This window comes from Peromyscus maniculatus, chromosome 1, assembly GCF_049852395.1.
Source record: "Peromyscus maniculatus bairdii isolate BWxNUB_F1_BW_parent chromosome 1, HU_Pman_BW_mat_3.1, whole genome shotgun sequence".
NCBI classification, from domain to species: Eukaryota; Metazoa; Chordata; class Mammalia; order Rodentia; family Cricetidae; genus Peromyscus; species Peromyscus maniculatus.
The window spans coordinates 124,831,275-124,852,015 of record NC_134852.1 but is presented as its reverse complement, the minus strand read 5'-3'; the positions used below and the strand labels follow the sequence as shown (position 1 = coordinate 124,852,015).

At 44.2% G+C, this 20,741-nt stretch overlaps 1 protein-coding gene across 5 annotated transcripts in view; it reads right to left on the bottom strand.

Moving 5' to 3' along the window:
• Insc (INSC spindle orientation adaptor protein) overlaps positions 1-20,741 on the bottom strand; it is a 125,682-nt gene that overhangs the window by 85,365 nt on the left and 19,576 nt on the right. For 4 of the 5 annotated variants that reach the window (XM_042282223.2, XM_042282216.2, XM_042282221.2 and 1 more), the window contains exon 2: positions 630-730. In XM_042282223.2, the coding sequence (XP_042138157.1) occupies positions 630-730 (101 nt within the window). Of the gene's footprint in view, positions 1-629; positions 731-864; positions 953-20,741 lie in introns of those variants that run through there. The other variant, XM_015997341.3, reaches the window with a different exon arrangement.

The window sequence follows — 20,741 nt, the reverse complement described above, 5'->3', positions numbered from 1 at the left end:
AAATAAAACCAAACAAATATTTAACAGGCTTACGTTTTCTCTAAACAGCTCATCAAATGTCTCAAAAAAAATCAGAAAACAAATGGGATCGAATGAATGCTGACTGATAAAAATAAAGACAAAGTCCTTATGATGATGGAGAGTGTAAAGGAGCCAAGGCTAGCCCAGCTGTCAGAAGCCTGGAACACCAGGTTGCACAGCTCCTCTACAGCCTCAGCCTACCTGAGAGTTACCAACGATCCTGGTGCCTGAGACTAAAGAATTTCTAAGGACATGGATCTTCCATGTCAGTCAGGACAGTCCCAGGAGAGCTCATCAGGCACAGATCTGGTACTCTGGACTTGCACCCCAGCTTCTGGTTCGGACCTCCAGGGCCTGCCAAGTCAAATCTGCACTGGTAACTCTTTGTGGACTTTCCAACCGGGTGTAGGCACCTCTGATGGCCCCACATCTCTCTTCCAGACTAAATACTCTCAAACTCCTGTCCTTCATACACTGCCAATATCACACACCCCCACCCCCCTCACCCCCCCACCCCCGTCCACACCACTCCATTCAAGGCAACTAGTACCTCCCACTGACTAGCTCTTAGCAATCCTCTCCTGGGCAGGATAAGTGACATGACTTACCTCTGCCCTTGCACAGGAATGGAATCCAGGTGGTGACCTCCAGGGAGTGCCATCATGTTCATCCCAATCTGCAGCAATGCCTGCCCACAGCGGTCGGGACCCTGAAGAGACAGGTCAAGATGGGCCTATCAGAGAGGAGGTACAGTCTCTTCACCTCTCAAATCCGGGCTCTAAGGAACCAAAGTAGGTGTGACAGAAGGCCTTCCAGGCCTCCTCTTCTTCTGAGCTGACTTACACTCTGATGTCCTCACACAGATAAGGCCGGACTCAGAGCTGACCTTCTTTCTAAATCCCTGGCTCACTATAACCCGCTACGATCTTCCCCTTTGTCCTATTGCCAAATATTTACCCATTTTGGTGTGACTGACGCTAGGACACACAGGCCAGCAAATATTGTACAGGACATACGCATACTAAAAAAGCAGCCAAATGCGGTCCACTTCAGATGACATCATTTCACCTGAACAGCAAGTGGAAAGCTCAGGATGTGACCTAAGGCTCACTTTAGGCCACCGAGTCATGACAGAGTGGCTCTTAGGAAAGGTTTTCTTTCTCTCACCAGGTGAGACCCAGAAGATAATGCAAATCAACTTTGATGGGAGCAATCGTGCAGTCATGAGAGGAGCTAGCTACAGAACAGAGTTGGAGTGCAGAGAAACATTGTCTAGGTCCCCATCACAGACCCTCGGAATCAGCTGATCCTGTAGTCCAGCCCACCTCTACACTTCCTACATCTGAGGTCACACACAGTCTCATCAGTTAAGACAGTGGACATGAAGCCTCTATTTGTACAGCCAAAAGCATACCCATGGGAAGGACATGGATGAAGTTAAAGACTTCTGATCCCAAAGCTGAGAGTACTTGGCTTACTTTAACCTCACAGTTAACAAGCTACAGGGGCGGTCCTCATCCCTCCTAAAACTTACTGCCCAGCTGTTGACATCTCACCTCACCTCACCCCTGCCCTGCTTCGGAAAGAATTTTTTCCACATTGCCTTTTCATTTTCTTCCTGTAGAATGGGCCTCTAATCCAAGCAGAGAGTGGATTATTACCCTTATAATAGTAATACTAGTACATTGGTAAGCATATCTTACCCAGGCAGGTCCTCACTGTAGCTCATAGGATGCACAGTTGGGTAGGAACGTTGATGGTTTTTTGTCCCTTAGCAGCTTAAATAGCACTTTCCAGGACTGTGAAAGCTAGCCAGAAGGAAGGAAATTCCAGCTCAACTGGATTTCTCAATGTCCTATAACCCAAATGTGTGGTGTCCTTAGCAACAGGGTTTTACAATCTCATTCTGGTGGGCAACCAAGAGCATTGGCAACTGCCTGTAATGTTGTGGGTCAGGGAGGCCCTAAAAGCCTCTAGAACATAAAGAGTGTAAAGGAAAATCCAGGTTTCCCAGGGTAAAAATCTAACATGTGATGAGATGATAATAATGAAATGACATTTTTTCTTATTTCTATCTTCATCATTGAGAAGAGGCAAATAAAAAACAATGAAGAGAGAATTGAATCCTATGGTAGATTAGAAGGCTGGAAGATGGTTGGCAAGCATCAGGGCCTTTTACAGTGTAAACCAAAGGATTCTGAAATCAAGGAAGAGGCCATAGGACCCTGGAGGAAGCCTGGATCTAATCCCAGTTGTATCTGGGGACCCAGAGAAAGCACAGTAGTTGTGAGCAGAAACCTGGATGCATATCAATGTTTGAGTTTCTATGATAAGATTCCAGAAACATGACTTGGAGACCACAATATTCTGGCAGTGGCTTCTGACCCGTGGTTTGTGCACCTTCAGAAAGGAGCCACAGGTGTTTCATTCACAGCTGCCCAACAGGGACAGCTGAAGTTCTTATGTATCACTAACCTATTCACAGGCTCTATTTTGAGATGCTTCATTCTCAATGTGAGAGTAGGCACAGGACCCTACACAATGACCACCACATAGTCAGAAGTCTCTATGGGACCATAGCTTACACTCATGGGGATGACAAAGAGGTGAGGGAGACTATCTGGAAGACCAGGTAGTAAACACCAGGCGTTCAACCTAGATGATGCTTTTAAAGATCCCATAACAATAATGCTAACTGCTTGTATTCATGGAGCATGAACTATGTGCCAGGTGCCCTTCTAAATACTTCACATACTATATTAACTCGTGGTATATTAATTATTATCATCTTACAGAAGAGAGAAGTATACTAGACTTCTAGTGTACTAGACTCCACATTTGAGCCAAGGACAGGTGCTGAGCAGGTAAAGATGATGGGAAGCACAACTCCATTCCCTGGAGGCTATACCAAGCTCCAGGGACCTTCACTAGAAGCCCCAGCTAAAGTATCAAGTATGGTTGCTACCCTTAACAGTATGAACTGCTAAGCATGGAGCGCTCATGGATTTTCTCCCACCAATTCTCTACCCACTTCTGATGCCCTTACATCTCCAGCATCCCACTGCCCTGGGTCCCATCCATCCTCTGAGCTGTAACACGAATTGATAAACAGTCTTATTAATAAAAAAAAAAACCAGGAGCCAGATATTAGAGTGAATACTGAAAGATCAGAGAAACAGAACAATCCAGAGCCAACCTCACCTTACCAACTCCTCAACCTCCAGAGCATGAGTTCCTGTTTCCTCATGCCTTATATACTTTTCTGTGTCCTGCCATATTACTTCCTGGGATTAAAGGTGTGTGTCCTTCCCAAGCAAAGATATGAGATCTCAAGTGCTGGGATTTAAGGTGTGTGCCACCATACCTGGCTCTGTTCCCAGTGTGGCCTTGAACTCACAGAGATCCAGATGGATCTCTGCCTCCCAAGTGATAGGATTAAAAGTATGTGACACCACACCTGGCCTCTATGTCTGATTTGGTAGCTGGCTCTGTTCTCTGATCCCCACACAAGTTTTATTGGGGTGCACAAATAAAATATCACCACACTGAGCAAAGGTTCAAATAGTTAAGACCAATCAGAAGCTACATGATCTACCAGGAAACCAAGATAGATTCAAGAGGACACCCTACTTCTTACTGTTATGAAAGAAAGAGTTTAAACGGGGTGAGGGTGATATATTCAAATCCCAATTCTACCTAATTAGCACATGACCTTGAAAAATCACCACTCCTCTGTGACAGTGGCTCCCTCAACTATACCTATTCTAGAAGCTTCCTGAGGATTAAGCACAGGCAAAAGGCTCCGATTTTGTGCTTGGATAGGTGAACAAGGGAGTATCCTTTCCTTAAGAGATGGAGCTGAGAGATGTAGAAGAGGTGAAAAGGACACATGTAGATGTAAACAGGAAAGAGGAACTCTCCATCCATTCCCCCAACCCCACCAAGTCGCTCCCTGGATTCTTGTCTGGTGTTTTCCCTCACTGTGTTTCCCTGGGCTGCATCACACCATGAGTGTATCTGTTCACAAGAACTTGAAGCCTTGAGTATCTCTGACTTAATTCGACTCAATAGATCAATTTATATGACTTAGTTCTGTGCCCAGGTCTCATTAGAAGCAGCCTTTGCTCACCTGCACTTGGCTAAGGAGACGGCCTTCTGCAGGAAGTTGAGACTATTTACAGTAAAGTATTCCATTAGAGTCAGCAGCAAAGGGCATTTCTGCTTTTGTCTAATGGGACAATCTGGGGACAGCTCACGGCACAGCTGGGATTGTTTAATCTGATGAGTCCAGTACAACTGACCACACAGGAGAGATAGTAAATACTGTGGGAAACACTCAATTCCAGAAGTAATGCAAGGAAGCTGCTGGGGGCGGGGGGTTGCGGGGGGAGCAGGACTATGCAGATGTGGCTCTGATCCCTCTTTCTCCAAGACTTCAGAGTGCAGAGGCTGTAAGTGATGGGAGCATCTTGCTAACCCATCATTCTAAGTCATTCCACCTTTAGAACTAAAAAATCCCTTAGAGAAGAACACTGCAAATTGGGGAAGCAAATAGGACTTTTCTAGGGCCTCTATACCTGTTTCCCATCTGCAGAATGAGAAACTTGTAATATTGTAAGCATTAAGATAACCCACAGACAAACATTGTTCCTTTGGTTTCTACCATATGCCCCTGCTTCCTACATCTGAGAAATGTCCCTATGTAATGAATTTTCATGACACAATATATAAACAGAAAAGGCCAGGCAATTTGTATGCAACCCTTTGCAGCAATAACAAATACCAACCAGTCACACAGAACAGAAACACATGACCTCAGCTTTATCAGTTGTGTGCAGAGCTTGGATTTTGAACCTAGGAGGTTCTTCCTGGAGCCTGGAGCTGCAGGAGGATCAAGTTCTCCTATACCTGGTATACAAGTAATACTTTGAAATAGCCCTGCAATATGTTTTTACTATAATCTTCTTCCTTAATCAGTGAATTTGTGCAGAATGCCTAGCAGATAAAGTCTGATAGATTCTAGATGTATAGCTTGCAAATCATCCCAAACAGCTTCATTTCCCCCATTTTGCATGTTTCACTATACCCTGCCATTTCTCACTTTGACCTATGAAAGAACTCTTTGGCGGTCACCACCTATCACTTACTTCTCTCCAGGCTCATTCAACTCAAACCTTTCTCAATGCAGCTTTGAGAATGATCTAAAACACAAGTCAAATCGTATCATCTCACTATTCACCTCTTCCTTACCCCCACCACCAGCGGCTTCTTACTGCTACACCAAGGCCAAACCCTCTGGGTAGCCCACCTAGCCCACACATCCATCTGACACCTGACTACAACTCTAGCCTTTCATCTGGTCCCTCTCTACTATCCAGACACTCTGGTTGTTGTTCATCATTTTAGCACCAACGTCTCTTTTTCCCAAACACTTTCTATTCCAGGACAGCCTCACCTCCATTCTTCTCATCAAGTTATCCCTATGGTCCATTAGAGCTCTGCACAAACACTACTCCCCAGGGCAAACTTCCGCAGCCCATGGAGTCAAGCCCTTCAATGTAAGAGCTCCCTTAATGTTTCTCCTCTTACCAAACTTAACTATGGCATTAGCAACTTAGTATATCTCTCCCCTGAAGGTCCTGGGACAGGCAGAGAGGCCTTGCCTGCTCAATTCTGCCTCCTCCATACCTGACAAGTTGTCTGATACATAACGATTAATAAAGACTTGTTGACTGGCTAGATGAGATCTTGTTGAAGTAACTTCAGCTTCTTCACTGATAGACAATGGTCACCATTTCAGTATGGCCCAAGTGTTCAGAGGGGCTATTATGGTGACACAGATAAAGATACCTGTCCCTTCCAAGTTCCTGTAGTCCTCACTGTCTGGTCACGCCCAATTGAGCAGCTTCCCTTCCCACATTCAGATCTGTGTTTATCAAGCTCTTTCAGATGGACAGATGGATGAATCAATGGACAGCCAGGACACTTCATGAAAACTGCAGTGACAGGTAATCAAGAGAGATCTGGAGGACACGTGGGAGTCCAAGGTCAGCAAGTGGGGATAAAGTGCCATGGAGAGCTTCTTGGAGCATGGTCCCAACACTGAAACTCCAAAAGAGAATCTGGAGTTATTAAAAGCAGGGAAAGGAAAGGGGCTGAAGGGAAGACTGAGAAGGAGAACATCCAAGTGAGTACCAGAGCAGTACCACAAGCTCAGGAAGCAGGTGTTTCTGGAAGGTGGAACATGCCAGGATGTTGGAATGTGGAAGGGATATGGCTGACCTTAGAGGAGAATTACCCCACCCCTCGGGCACAAAAATGCAGAAAAAGGGGCGGCCATTTTTGGCAGGAGAGGAGGAGGTAACATCTGTGGTAACCCTCAAAGGCACCACAGGGACTTTGTCAATTAAGGATAGGACACTGGCATTCAGGGCCAGTGGGGCTGTCTAGGCTGTACCAGAAAAATGTAGCAAGAATTTGGGGACCCAAATGCTTCTCATGAAGCTGGAGGGAGTGTGCCATACAGTAAAGGAAATAAAAGACACAGTTGTATTCAGTCTCTAAGTCACCATCCTGTGGGTGGTACGAGCCCCTGCAGATGTTTGGGTAAGGAAGTGGAAAGCACGAGAGTCCTGGTAACGTAAGAGAAAAAGAAAGAATAGAGAAAAGCTTTTGAGGTAACGATGAGTCCTCAACATCTGAACTCAGGGCCTCAGATCCGGGACAAGAATGGAGATGGTCATTGGAGCTGTCCCGGGGCCACTAACTAGGTGCCTGGCATCCTGCAGCAATCAGATACTTCAAGGACTCTCATTCCTAGGGGAGTTGCAAGAAACCAAGCAAGCTGCCACCTGGCCCTGCCTGACAGACTGAGCCTCATGAAATATAGAAAGCACTGGCTCCCTGGAGAAAGCCCTGGCGGCCCCTCACAGCTGTCAGGCCACAGAGGCCAAGAAGCCGGCAGAACAGACCTCGGGACCCACAAAACGTCTTACGGCTTTAGGCCCTGCAGGCCTGTGTGATGCAGAAGAGCTTCTGCAAAGCACAGAAAAGATCCCAACCCTCTGCCCAGTGAACCGGATCTATCTACCTTCGAGACATTACCTAAAAGGCCACAAAAATTCTGCCTATGGAACTATATTATGAACTTGTCTGAGTCTGTGGTACCCAGGAATAAATAGGCCAGTCTAAGAGGCCTTTACATCATACTCTTAGGACATTAGAACTTGTGGGGATCTCAGGACCAGCTCCTTGCCACAGTAATAACAGCAATAATCATAAAGAGGGGAAGAGTGAGAAACACTTAATGGCTGTAAAACTGTTCTACACACTTTCCACTTAGTCTTTAAAACAGTTCCCTTAGCTAGGTCACTATGTTATCCCTGTCTTTCAGATGAGTAACAGAAGCATGGAAGAGGTTAGCGTGGACAAATGGAGAGAGAAGTTCACAGGGAGGAAAATCTTGTTGCTGAAGAACGCAGCTCTGCCTGGGACATGCACACGTGTCCTGCAAACTGCTTGTCATGCCCTGGGAAATGCCAATATGTCTTTGCCTAGGAGAGATCTGTAGGAAGACCAACCAAGGCTTCCCCTTGTCTGCAGTAAAAAAATCACAATTGGTGCCCAGTTGTAAATCATGGATATCTGTGCCTGCTTTTATTATTTGCTGTGGTTATCACACACAGGGAAGCAGCATACTAAGGGAAATTCAAGAGTTCTGATTGGATAGTGTCCTGTGAATGAGATAGAGCAGGTAAGTTAGCTAAGGAATGTATATGAGTCTCTAGAGAGTCAGAGAGAGAGGGAGAAACACCCTGTACTGGATAGTTTGATGTCAACTTGACACAAGCTAGAGTCATCGGAGAAGAGGATTTCTCAATTGAGAAAATGACTCCATAAGATCCAGCTATAAGGTAATTTCTTAATTAGTGATCAATGAGGTAGGGCCTAGTTCACTGTAGGAGGTGCCACGCCTGGGCTGGTCATCCTGGGTTCTAGAAGAAAGCAGGCTGAGCAAGCCATGTGGAGTAATCCAGTGAGCAGCACCCCTCCATGCTCTCTGCATCAGCTCCTGCCTCCAGGTTCCTGCCCTGCGTGACTTCCTGCCCTCGCTGTTTTTGATGATGAACTGTTACATGGAACTGTAGGCAAAATAAACCCTTTCTTCCCTAAGTTGTTTTGGTCATGGTGTTTCAGCACAGAAATAGTAATCCTAACTAAGACACACAGCATCAAGACATCCTTACTGGAATCCATGCTCCCAGTACCTGATTTATACAACCACTCATCTCTAAATGGCATCACCCCATCTGAGGAAACCACCACACAGCCTCCACCAAAATTCTTGTGTGGAATTAGGAAATCCATTGCTGCCACCATGGTGTGTCTTGAAATACAGCCTCCCTGGTTTTGGGCCAAAGACTACCCAGCTGCCCTGTGCTTGGAAGCTGCACAGGAGGCTATTGTCTCTGGCACCTGGTTGAGCTGAGTATTTTCTGAAGGTTATAACTGAGAAACTGATGGCCAGAACTCTGATACCTGAAGTGGACTATTATCTGAAAAGGGGCCTGCCTGGGCTTTTGAGCCTCCTTACCAGAGTTCTGTGGACTAGGAATATACATTTAGGTACATTAGCCTCCCCAAGTTCATTAGTGTGTGACCTTGGACATCAAATTTCATTTTTCTATGAGATGGGATACATACGTAATTACCATGAAATGAGAATTCTGTGTATGCCAGTGAGATGATATCTATATGATCAGTGAGTGCCTGGTATAGAGATCATACCATGTCTCTTCTGGTGAAAGGACAGAGTAAAGGAAGGAGCCAGAAACCATTCTGCCAACTCAATGCTGAGTATCCAATGACCTTTCCAGCCTCAAACTTTAAATGATTCCTTCTTACTTTCTAACTTTCCCTCCCTGATATAAATATTATCCAGCTGCTCAAATGTTGCTTATCTTTGATTTGCAGAAGAGAGAAACCTTCCCCACTGGGCCCAGATCCCAGGGTGTTAAAATTAACCATCACCACGCTCTAAGCTAATGACTTACTGGTTGTAACTGCCACAAATAGACATAACTCTCAGATAAAGGCCATTAGAGAAAATTGAATAGCTCCAATGTGGCAAAAATTTGGATACATCCTATTTCATAAATCACACTCAGAGGTCACACTGGGCAAGCTATTTCCCTTTCTGAGTCATGATGAAGACCCAACTTGAAGGGGTCTATATACTCTAGAGAACATATGAAGGAGAATTTACAGCATCTTATATCTTCATAAATGCAATCTTCGCTTTCTTCTCAATCCATGACATGATGATAGCACAGAAGTTATCATCCGGGACAAGCCAGGCCCCCCTGATTCTTTTCCTTCCCCAGTTCTCTGCACTGGAGTTTACTAAGTAGCCTGGGGAGGGTAGAACACCAAAACCACAGAAATCCATGACTAATCTCACTTTAGCTTACTTCTCTGACCTTTGGTTTTTTTAATCTGTAAAATCAGACTAGAACCCATTCTGTGTTATGAGACTGCCCTAAGAGCATAGTGCTTATATGACACTTCAGAAGCTAATAACAACCTAAGAATCTCCTCTGACCCCAAAAGCCAGTTAATAAGTTACTACATGAGAAGTGTCATGGCATCCCTCCACGTGCCCAATTTCTTACCTAGATGTCAGATATCTGCTCTCCCCCAAAAGGCTAAAAAGCAGACTCTATTGCATACATTGGAAAGAAGCAGAGGAAATTTGAATGTAAAGAAAAATCAGTACATAGAAACTGCTGTGGTTTGAAAATTCAGGTTCCTACCAAGATGCATAAAAACCTAATCCCCAATGTGAGAGCCTCAGGAGCAATGGAGTCTAGGGAGCTAAATAATTATGACAGTGAATCCCCACAAATGGATGAATACTATTATAAAAGCTCACAGAAGTGGGTTTGCTATCTTGATCTTTCCATCTTCTGCCACATGAGGACCAGTCCTTTCTGCCCTCTGGAGGATGCAGCATTCAGGCATCATCTTGGAAGAAAAGCAGTACCTCTCCAGATACAAAGCTGGTGGGTTCTTGATATTGGACTTTCTAACCTCCTATACTGTGAGCCAATACATTTCTTCCCATTATATTTACAGTCTTGGCATTTGGGAATAGCAGCATAGGACAGAAATCATGTTTTGAATTGAGCACAGACAAGCACTGCAACATTTCTGTGATCAGCAGCAGCACTAGCCCTGAAGAAACAGCTACCATTCCAGCTCACATACCATGTGGCCAAAGGATTATGGGACATTCAATCTGAATCAGAACCTTGGCTTAGCTGCAGTGGTAAAGTATTCTCACCAGCTCATTAATGAAAAGAAACCATAGACAAGATTTAACCCACTCCAAGGCTTGACTCACCCTGTGTTAATAAACAGAATAAGCCAGAGTGTGAGCAAGCACAATCATTCTCAACACGCTATTGACATTTCTGTAATGTCCATATCTGAATAATCCTTTAAGTTTGGAAAAGGAGATGTCAGATAAATCTGTCTACTCAAGTTAACTATGTAGACTTCAGACATGAAGGCCAGAATCTGTAGAATGCTGCTTCAACAAGACTTGCCCCTATGTCTAGCACACCACCTGTCATAGCAACACTTGAAAGGTGTCTAAGGCAGAGTAGGAGCTCAGTCAACATGGGGGTGGGCTTGAATAAAGCCCTATCCATTCTGAGGCTTTGAACCTGTCTGCAAGACATGGCCATCTCTCCTCGCACACATCCATTCTTAATAACAGCTAATACTGCTATAGCCATGCAATTCTAAGATGCAGTTTGTCATATCCTAACCAAAAGCATCTTGGCTTTGTCATAGTTTACCTCTAGCCTTCTTTCCTTTTTTATGAAGCAGTAGGGTGTCTTTCATTTTATTACACCTTAAATTCAATGGAATGTGTTATCTGGCACTTAACTATGTGTCAAAAACTTATCTAAGTATTCCAAATAAATAAACACATTTACACCCCCAAGCATCCAAAACAATCCATCCCACTATTATGCCAGTTTCAGAGAACTAGAATCAGAAAATTGGGAGTTTCTTAATTTATTAGTTTACGTGGCTAAAAAGTTGAGTGGGGGTGAAAACAATACCTTCTCCTCCAATCCTCTACAGCATATCACTGGTTTTCAGTAGCTAACTGTTAATTGACAACAAAGCCCTTTTAGTTTATTTATTTATTTATTTATTTATTTATTTATTTATTTATTTATTTATTTCAGAACTCCTTTCTTATTCAGAAAACTAACATTATATTTTTAATTCCAGTAAAATGATAGATCAGACGGTCTACAATACTCCTCCGTGAAAACTGCTTTAAATACAAAGATATTTATAAATACCAGTTACTACTCTTGTTTATGTGACAAAATGTCTCACAAAAGCAACTTAGGGAATAAAAGGGTTGGTTTGGGCTCATAGACGGATGGTGCAGCCCATCATGGTAGACAAGCACAGCTGCAGGAGGAGAAGGCACATTGTGTCCACAATCGGGAAGCAGAGCGATGATTGCAAGTGCTCAGCTGCCTTTCTCCCTCTTTCCCTTTTATTTAGACCCAGAGCCCAGGCCAAAGGTTGGTGCTACCCACAATCAGGATGGGTCTTTGCCCTTCAGGTAAACCACTTTGGAAACATCATCCTAGACAAGCTCAAGGGCTTGTCTGCCAGGTGATTCTAAATCCAGTGAAGTTGACAGTGAAGATCCACCACCTGATGGTCTTAAAATGTATTGCTGAGCTGGCAAGAAAAGTGGAATAATTAGGATGAGGTGTCAAAGGGAGCTTTCCACTGACATGTATGAGATGGTGTATCCTTCGAGCCCTTATTTCTTTTGTGTATAGGGCCAGAGAGATAGGAGCAAGAGAGATAGGGGCTAGGGATTCCCCAAAGTGAAGAACTGAATACAAGTCCAAAAGAGAAGAAACTCAATGCACGGAAAAATGAGAAATCAACCTTCTCTGCAAAGTGTCAGCCATAGAGGCTGAGAATTAATCACCATGGTATGACCCTCATAGAGGTTGAAGCTTGGGTTGCATCACCTATTAGAGGATTGATGATGAAGTGCAATTAGAAAATTCCATTCCAAGAAACAAAAGAGAGTTCTTGGAAACAGATTCAAGAAACAAAGGCTACAAATTATAGCCATTCAAATCCAAGAAATAACCAAGAAGAATGAAAAGATGTATTGGTGTGCTAAATGATAGAACAAAGGGAATTACCAAAATGCAGCTCAGAGGACACAGACACCTTTAAAAATGAGAAACCAAGACTATGAATGAAGAGTAACACAGTCTAATGAGCATTTCGTCACCATTCCAAGAAAGATAAGAGAGCATATGTGCAAAGTAGCATTCAAACAGAATAGCTTCCACATCCAGAAATAACAATGAGTATCAAGCAAGATAAATATAAAAGATGCACACACCTTCCTTAAAAAAATTAAAAAGACTAAAGAACACCCAAGACACAGGGGATTTTGGAAATATCCAAAGGTAAGTGGATTTCATGGCACAGTGGTTAGCATGCTGGAAGTATCCAGAGAGAAAGAGTGAACAGAACTGCTAAGTGTCATCAAGACAGAAGACAACCGGAAATCACTTGGCTGGGGAATATGTCCTGGAGTTCTGTATCCAGAGGAAAGTGGATGAAGTCAGGTCATCTCAGAAAAGTGAAAGTCTCTCAAGGAAGAGAAAGAATGCTGAAGGCATTCAGAAGGAAGAGAATGCTACATGGGAAGGTGGAGACACAAAAGTGAATGATTACTCTGCCTGGCTGACACTGTGAATAAGCCAAACAAGCACTGACTGTAAGAACAAATATAATAATCAATCTGTGAGGTAAGGAGAAACTGAGGCTAAAATATTGTACATGAATTCAGAAAGGAATGATTAAAGTGCCTTAATTTTCTTCTAGTTGCAGACAGAAGGAAAATAATTATGTGAATCAACTTTAAATTTGTGACTTTTTGTCATTTCTATAATACAGAGGAAACTAAGTAAAAGAAGAGACATAGAAATTTAAATATGTAGAAAGGAAAACAAACCAGTAATGAAGAAAAACTCAGTCCAAAAGAAGAAATGAGCTGGACCTGGTGGCTCACAACTGTAATCCCAATCCCCAAGAGCCAGAGGCAAGACAATCCCTCAAAAATTTTTCCAACCTGGACAACACAGTCACACAAACAAGCAGGGGTGAGGGAATGACAGAGAAAGACATCATATGTCAAGCTCTAGCCTCCACATGTGTGTATAGAAGCATATGAACCTACATACACACATATACCACATGTAATTTAAAAAAAAATAAAGAAGAGCACAAGAATGAAGACATATAGAGTAACCCCATATATAACACAAAAGAAAATATGCTAACTTAAACAACAAAATCCAACATCCAAAATCCAAAATTAGCAGGCAGGCTAATATAATCTAGCCATATCGGATTTAGTTTAAAAATATGTAATTAGTTTAACCTTATAATAAAACTCACCACACTAACAAAGTAGAAAAATCATAACTATTATCAATAGCCAAAGAAAAATAATTTGATAAAATTCAATAGTAGCTTAGGAAAAAACTTTGATCAAACTAGGAAAAGGAACTTTCTTCAGTGGGCATCTATGTGAAAACAGTATCACGAAAACTATGCTTAACGACCTGTTGAAAGCAGGTTCTCTGAGAGCAGATTCCCAATTTTCACCACTTCCATTTATTATTACATCAGAAATCCGATCCAGGATAAGAAGAAATGTCAGAATGAAAACTGTTGTTAAGTAGCACACCGCCACAGAGGAAATGAAGGTTAAAACCCACCTCTGCTTTGTTCACAAAGTCACACACCTGCACATATGTCAACCTGTGATTCCCTGGCCAAATCTCTTGAGTCTATGCATCTGTGTCCACCCAGACATCTGTGTCCACCCTTACCTGTACCTCTTCCTAGTTCTTCTGAGAATGCAATCTGAGTTTGCAACTCATTGTCCATGTATAAAACCCAACAGTGTCTACATAAATTATTCCTAAGCTATAAAGGAACTTAGAAAGTTGTTGACAAATAAATATACAAAACTGAGTAGTCCCAATCACCAGCATATGAAGGAGGGGGAGGAGGAAGAAGGGACAGAGGAAGGAAGACCTTTAGCAAGAGCAATAAAACACAGAAGGAGCATGAAAATGATTCTTCTGTGCAAGCCCTTAATTGAGAAAATTGTAAAACATTATTACAAAGATATGAAAAAATGCCAAGATAAATCAAGATCATTCAGATATCTGAAATAGCATGAGAATGAGAATGATGAGAAGTGTCAGTCCACCATTAAAAGCTCTATTGCATAGATTCAGTGGAATTCCGATTAAATCTCAACAGCATTTTTCCTTAGAATTTGACAATCTGAATCTGAAATGCATATCCAAGATATATTGAAAATGGGGTACTTTTTCTATTGGGTAAGATTTTTTTAACTAACAAATACAAAGGAATATTGATTTTGGAATGCACTTAGGAAGTTAAAAAATAGTCCAAGTATTTCCCCAAAGAATATTAAAACTAGATCAGTAACAGCAACAAGGAGACAGAGGGTGATGGATTCAGACCTCACACATCTCCCAACCACAAGCAGAAAGAGAACAGAACTGGGGAGACAGAGGGAGTCCACTGTTGCTCCTGCCTGCCTTCACACTGCTGCTCCTGAACATCACCCTTGCTCCAAAGCAGAGATGCAGCTGGCCTGGGTCAGAGAAACAGAGTCAGAGGACTGCTTTGGGAGCCTATTCTACAGTCATAAGAAAGGAGCCCAGCTGGACGGTGGTGGCGCACGCCTTTAATCCCAGCACTCGGGAGGCAGAGGCAGGAGGATCTCTGTGAGTTCGAGGCCAGCCTGGTCTACAAAGCAAGTTCCTGGAAAGGCGCAAAGCTACACAGAGAAACCCTGTCTAAAAACAAACAAAAAAAAAAAAAAAGAGCCCAGTTCCAGCACCAAGAATATGACAAGTCTTATAGACTATTCTTTAAAAAGTGGATTTCTGGTCCTTAAGATATCAGCAGAACAAATAAGAAGGCCTGTGCAGTCCCCAGACACGAAGCCTTAGGGTAGGCTAAGCATTGGACCTCAGCCCTACCTTTGCACATACATTCCAAGTGCCTGTTGGAAGCTATGGGTCTCCCTGTGCTGCTCTCCCTCTGAGTGGGAAGGGTTTCTCTTGTAGTAGTACCAGGCACAGCAAAAGTCGCTGTACCACTCAAGTTCATGTCTAGTGAGATGTTGTAACTGGCTGTGAGCAAAAACTGCCAGAAACGGTTCTTGAAGAAAGTCACATGAAAGAATAAAGTCCCATCCACAGGTGGATCTTCTGGTCAACCATCTCTGAGAGCAGACTCCTGCCCACCTTAGTGAATGTTGAGAGAGAAAATACAGCATCCTTTCTGCTTCAAGCCCCAATTTTATGCTAAATATGAAGATGGATGAATTGTCCTTCTCATAAGATTTCCTTTTCCACTGGCGGAGATATGCATATGCATAATCAAGTAAAGCACAGTAATTGCTGGAGCATGAGTTCAATGAGATGCCTAGCTTTCTTTTGCCATGGGTGAGCACTGTATATGCAGACATCCTGGCGGGAATGTAGATGCTCTAAAGAAAGTCTTGCGATGCTTCCTTTGGCTATCAGATTACTGAAACAACTGTCTCCAAGAGATTGGAATTTTCCCCAGAGCTTGGAGAAGGAAGAACTGAAACCTGGTGCTGGACAGGAGAGGGTTTCTCCAGAAAAAATGTACACAATGCTGACAACTTCTCATTCCACTTTGCAGGAGAGACTGGAGTGAGACAACGAAAATGGGCAGGACCACACCTTGACCAGGACTAATTAGTTACGCATACCTCATACCTGTGGTGATATTGTGCTCCCCAAAATATTGTGCACCCTAATAAACTTATCTGGGGTCAGAGAACAGAACAGCCACTAGATACAGAGGCCAGAAAATGATGGCACACACACCTTTAATCCTAGCATTCTGAAGGCAGAGATTCTTCCAGATCTCTGTGAGTTCAAAGCCACACTGGAAACAGCCAGGCATGGTGACACACACCTTTAATCCCAGGAAATGATGGCAGGAAGCAGAAAGGTATATAAGGAGTGAAAACCAGGAACTAGAGCCTGGTTAAGCTTTTAGGCTTTTGAGCAGCAGTTCAGCTGAGATCCATTTGGATGGGGACTCAGAGGCTTCCAGGCTGAGGAAACAGGATCAGTTGACAAGGTGAGGAAGCTGCGGCTTGTTCTGTTTCTCTGATGTTTCAGCATTCACCCCAATACCTGGCTCCAAGTTTGATTTTGTTAAGAAGACCTTTTAAGATTCCTGCTACATGTACCTTCTGTTTAAATCTAAACCTTATGTCAGGACCCTGAAGATAGGCTCGAGAGGTCATTGGTCCTCTCTATTTGTCTTTCTTCCCAATATGACCATACTGGGCAATTTCCTTTCTCTTCTTTTTATTGTTATTTGTCTCATTAATTGAAGCCTCTTTGAGGATAAATGGAAGTGCCTAGATTGTTAGTGCTGCCAGGGCCCAGACTGCAGCCTTAACAACCCCCATAAAATATATGGCAGATGGCCATGTATGCCTTTTCTCTAGGCCTCCAATTTCCCATCTGTAAGAGGAGAGGGCTGGGTCTGATGAGTGCCTGCTTCAGATCTAATATTTCTACAGCCTAATGGCCTCCTTCCCTAGACGCTTGTGAAAATCACTCACTACCAGAGACTAGACCCCAGTCTTTCTCCTACAACTTACTCTGCCCCAAACCCAGACCACCCTGTGGTCTTTGTTCAAAGATGGCTTCAAGTGACAAAAGACATCGGGATTTATCCAAATGATGGATGCTCATTTCCCTTGCTGACTGTAATAGCCACGTCACTCTATACCCAGCTACTGTACCTCTAGGGTACCGTATTCCTGCTGCCTCTACTCCCAGGGTTCTCACCCAAGGCTGTTACAGTCTCAGGGGTTCCCAGCCCCGGCCTATCCTGCTTGTGCTAATGTCAGGCTCAATCTCTTCAAATACAGTTCTCACTGTAAACGCCTCCTGGAAACCTTCTCTACTTCCCTCAGCCCCGTGTCTCCCTGCAGATCTCAGTTCTGCATCCTCCTCACAGCTGTTAGACCCTGGCCCCAGCTCTCCCCACATTTAGTATTACCATCCTGTATTCCCTCAGGTTCCAGCCCCAAGAGCACCGCCCTGTTCTCCTCAGGATTAGCCTGCTCTCGCCGGCAGTCAATATTTGGTTTAAACAAGGCCGTCATTTGAATCTTACTCCGGTCTCCACAACAGCCCCACTGCAAGACTGCAGTGCTGATTCCATTTAAGCTGGATTTGCTGGGGATGTTTGACCCCCTAACTGTCCAGTGACCTCCTACAGTACACTTTGTCTCTCTGTTAGGGCCAAAGTTCCACAAAGATATGCCCACAACAGCCAGTATCTGGCATGGTCTTCCATGTGTTAGAAACCACCGAGCCTGGGACTGGAGAGGCTCATTCATTAAGAGCACTTGTTGCCCTTCCAGAGGAGCCTTATTTGGATCCAGGCACCCACATCAGGCAGCTCACAACTGTCTGTAACTCCAGCTCCAGGGGACCTGGCATCTCTCTGGCCTCTTCTAGTACCCTCACTCATACACACATACCCACATGCAGACACATATCTTATACATACTAAAATAATAAAAATTAAAATTAGAAAACCATGAGGCATGGTGGAAAGATCCTGTAAGATGGAAAGAATAGATGGTCAGTTATGTCCCTTGAGTTACCAAAAGAAGCTCCTAAGCCCTCTCTCTTCTCTTTCTCCCCTTTCTGCAATCTGTTCTCTATTTTGTAGTCAAAACATGACAAGACTCAACCCTTCCAATTGTCTCTCCTGTCACTCCGATTGCTCTATGAATAACGTGCAGGAAAGCTCTGAATCTGGCTGCCATTACTGCGCTGACCTCGCCTCCTTTGGACTCCATCCCCACATCACTCCGTTCACACTGACCTTCCTCACACATGCCTCCAGGCCTTCGCCCTTCTCTCCAAAGTGCTCACACAGCTTGCTCCTTTTCCTCCTCCAGGCCTAAGCTTAATCTTAGCCAAAGGGCTGGGAAGATACTAGTCTCTGCTTAAATGTGTGCTTATCCAAACCTTTCCCACTCTTGGAGCTCCTTCACGCTCTCTTATATTTCTACATAGTACTGAGCACTGTGTTTGCATCCTGCATATGACCTGTTAACTGTCCTCCCAAAGCAAAAAGCAAATCCTGCAAAGACCTGATGCTGGCTTTTGCCCACTCTGGCTTCTCGGATATCTAGAGCAATGCAGAGCCCACAGCAGATGCTAAGTAGATGCTTGAGCAGATGTGAGAATGAGTAAATGAGTCTGTAACTTAGACCCTCGGCACCCTGGGCATTGTTCCAAGATGTTGCTATCTGATGGGGCTGCTATTGTCCCCTCCTGCTCCGTTCCCACCCTGTCTGCTGCAGCAGATGGACAGCACAAATTTGGGGAGTTTTGTAAATGACAGTCCGAAAAGACCGCAGCATCTGTAGAGGTGGGGCCAGACCACCACTGCCTTGTTCCTACATGCTGTGTTTTAAAGCTTGTTCTCTCCACACCTCCAGCCTCTCCACACATTCCACGGAACTGAAGGACAATTAAAGTAGAAAAATGAAAATAAAAATAGGGTGCCCCAGAGGGAGCTGTTTGTCTTCCTCTTCGGAGACTGAGCCCTGACCTCCTCTGCCAAGCCCTGCAACCACTTGACATCTGCCTGGTTACTAGATTGAGGAGCCAGTTCCCTGAGCTATGGGGGGGGGGGGGGGGAGTGGAGAACAAGAAGGGAGCCAGGGAAGGGAAACAAGGAAAGAGAGTCAGTCCACAGGAAAAGAGCAGAGACAGAACAAACCGCCACACAAATCAACAACAGCCATTCAGCATAGTGCTGACCCTTCATGTCTCCTTACCTGGGCCTCTGGGCTGTGAGGACAATGGATTAAAATAATGCAAGAGAGGAGGGGATCCTCAGCTTTGAGTGTTGCACATAAATCCAACATCGATTCTTGTCTGTTGATGGATGGGTAGGTGGCAGATGGGTGGGTGGAGGAGTGACCAAAAGAAGAGGAAACAGATTGATGAATGACAGGCGAGTGAGAGATCCAGGAATGAGGGAGCCAGAGGGAGCACATGGCCTATTCTAGTGCTTGACCTCTTTACAAGGGGGGCTGGCTGGGTCTGTACGCCCAGCTCTCTGTATTCTCTTTGGGCTTACATCCAGAAGAGTTGCATGTTGCGAGCTGCTGATCCACATAATCATTCAGGAGACTGGGCTGCTCCAGGGAGCCTTCCTCCAATGGTAATGATCGTTCACCCCACTCATAATCTGTCTGTGCTCAACAAACCAGAGGTGAGGAGAACAAAGAGGCCAGAGCTCAGGGAGACCACTGGAGTTCAGCTGCCTTCTCCAGAGCACTCCTTGGGATTAGACAGGAATTTGATGTCACCTGATCACCATCTCCACAAATCTCCTAAGTGATAGTCCAAGCCATTAGCCCAAAAAAATGGTACATGTTCTGAGATGAATGATTTATCTTCAAATAAAATTCTCACTTAAATTTTCTTTCTGTTAAATGATGTTATCATCTTTCTGGTTGCTCAACAACACCTCATCCTTTCATCCACTTACTTATTCAACCATCCATCCATTTATTCAACATGTCCCTGTGGCGTGGGTCAGCTATGTGCTGCTACCAACCAGGATAAAGCAATGTACAAACGTGAAATGTCACAGAGAGCCATAAAATAAAATAACTTATTACAACAAAACCGGAGATCCCTACTGTGATGGGACCTTGAAGGAGGCATAATGTGTTTTAAAACTTTATAAAATGGGATTTGATCTAGTCAGGGAGATCATGGATATGAAAAGTGAACAGAGGGATAAGCAGAAATTTGGCAGGTGAGGAGAGGAAGGAAGAACATTCTAGGCAGAGAAGCAACCCTTACAAAGGCCTATGGCAGCAGGGATAAGAGAACAAGCCTGAGAGAGGGCCACTGAGACAAAGCAGTGATGGGAGTACTGTGTGGGAAGATGTGGGCAGGGCCAGACAAAGGAGACCTGGTCAGCTTGCTTGGGAATTTGATCTTTATCTCAAGATCAGTTGAAAGTCACTGAAGTGTTTCGAAGTAGAGAAATGACAAAACCAGAATTGTTCTGAAGTCTCCTCTGGCTGCTCTGTGAAGACAAACTGGAGGGCAGCCAGTATGGACGTAACTGCCACTCAGGTGTTCAGAGTGGTACCTTGAACTAGGGGATGCTGGTGAAGATGGAGAGATGTGATGGACTTAAGGGATACACACTAACATCAGCAGGCATGGGGATGGCTGATTGGAGCTTGGGGCAGAGAGATGCTGAGGATGATGGCTTCATTGCTCTGGCTTGTGCAGCTGTAGAGACCGAAGGGTCATTCAGTGAGATCTGAAACACCTGGTGAGGATCAGGTATTCCCAAGACTGGCAGTGCAGGGGGAAATGATAGACATTCCATGCTGAATATGTTGAGTTTGACAGGCCTTGGAGACATCAACCTGGGAGACCCCTTGACTGCCTCTTTGCCACTTTCTGTATCCATCAGTTACTGTGTAGTGTTGACTCCAG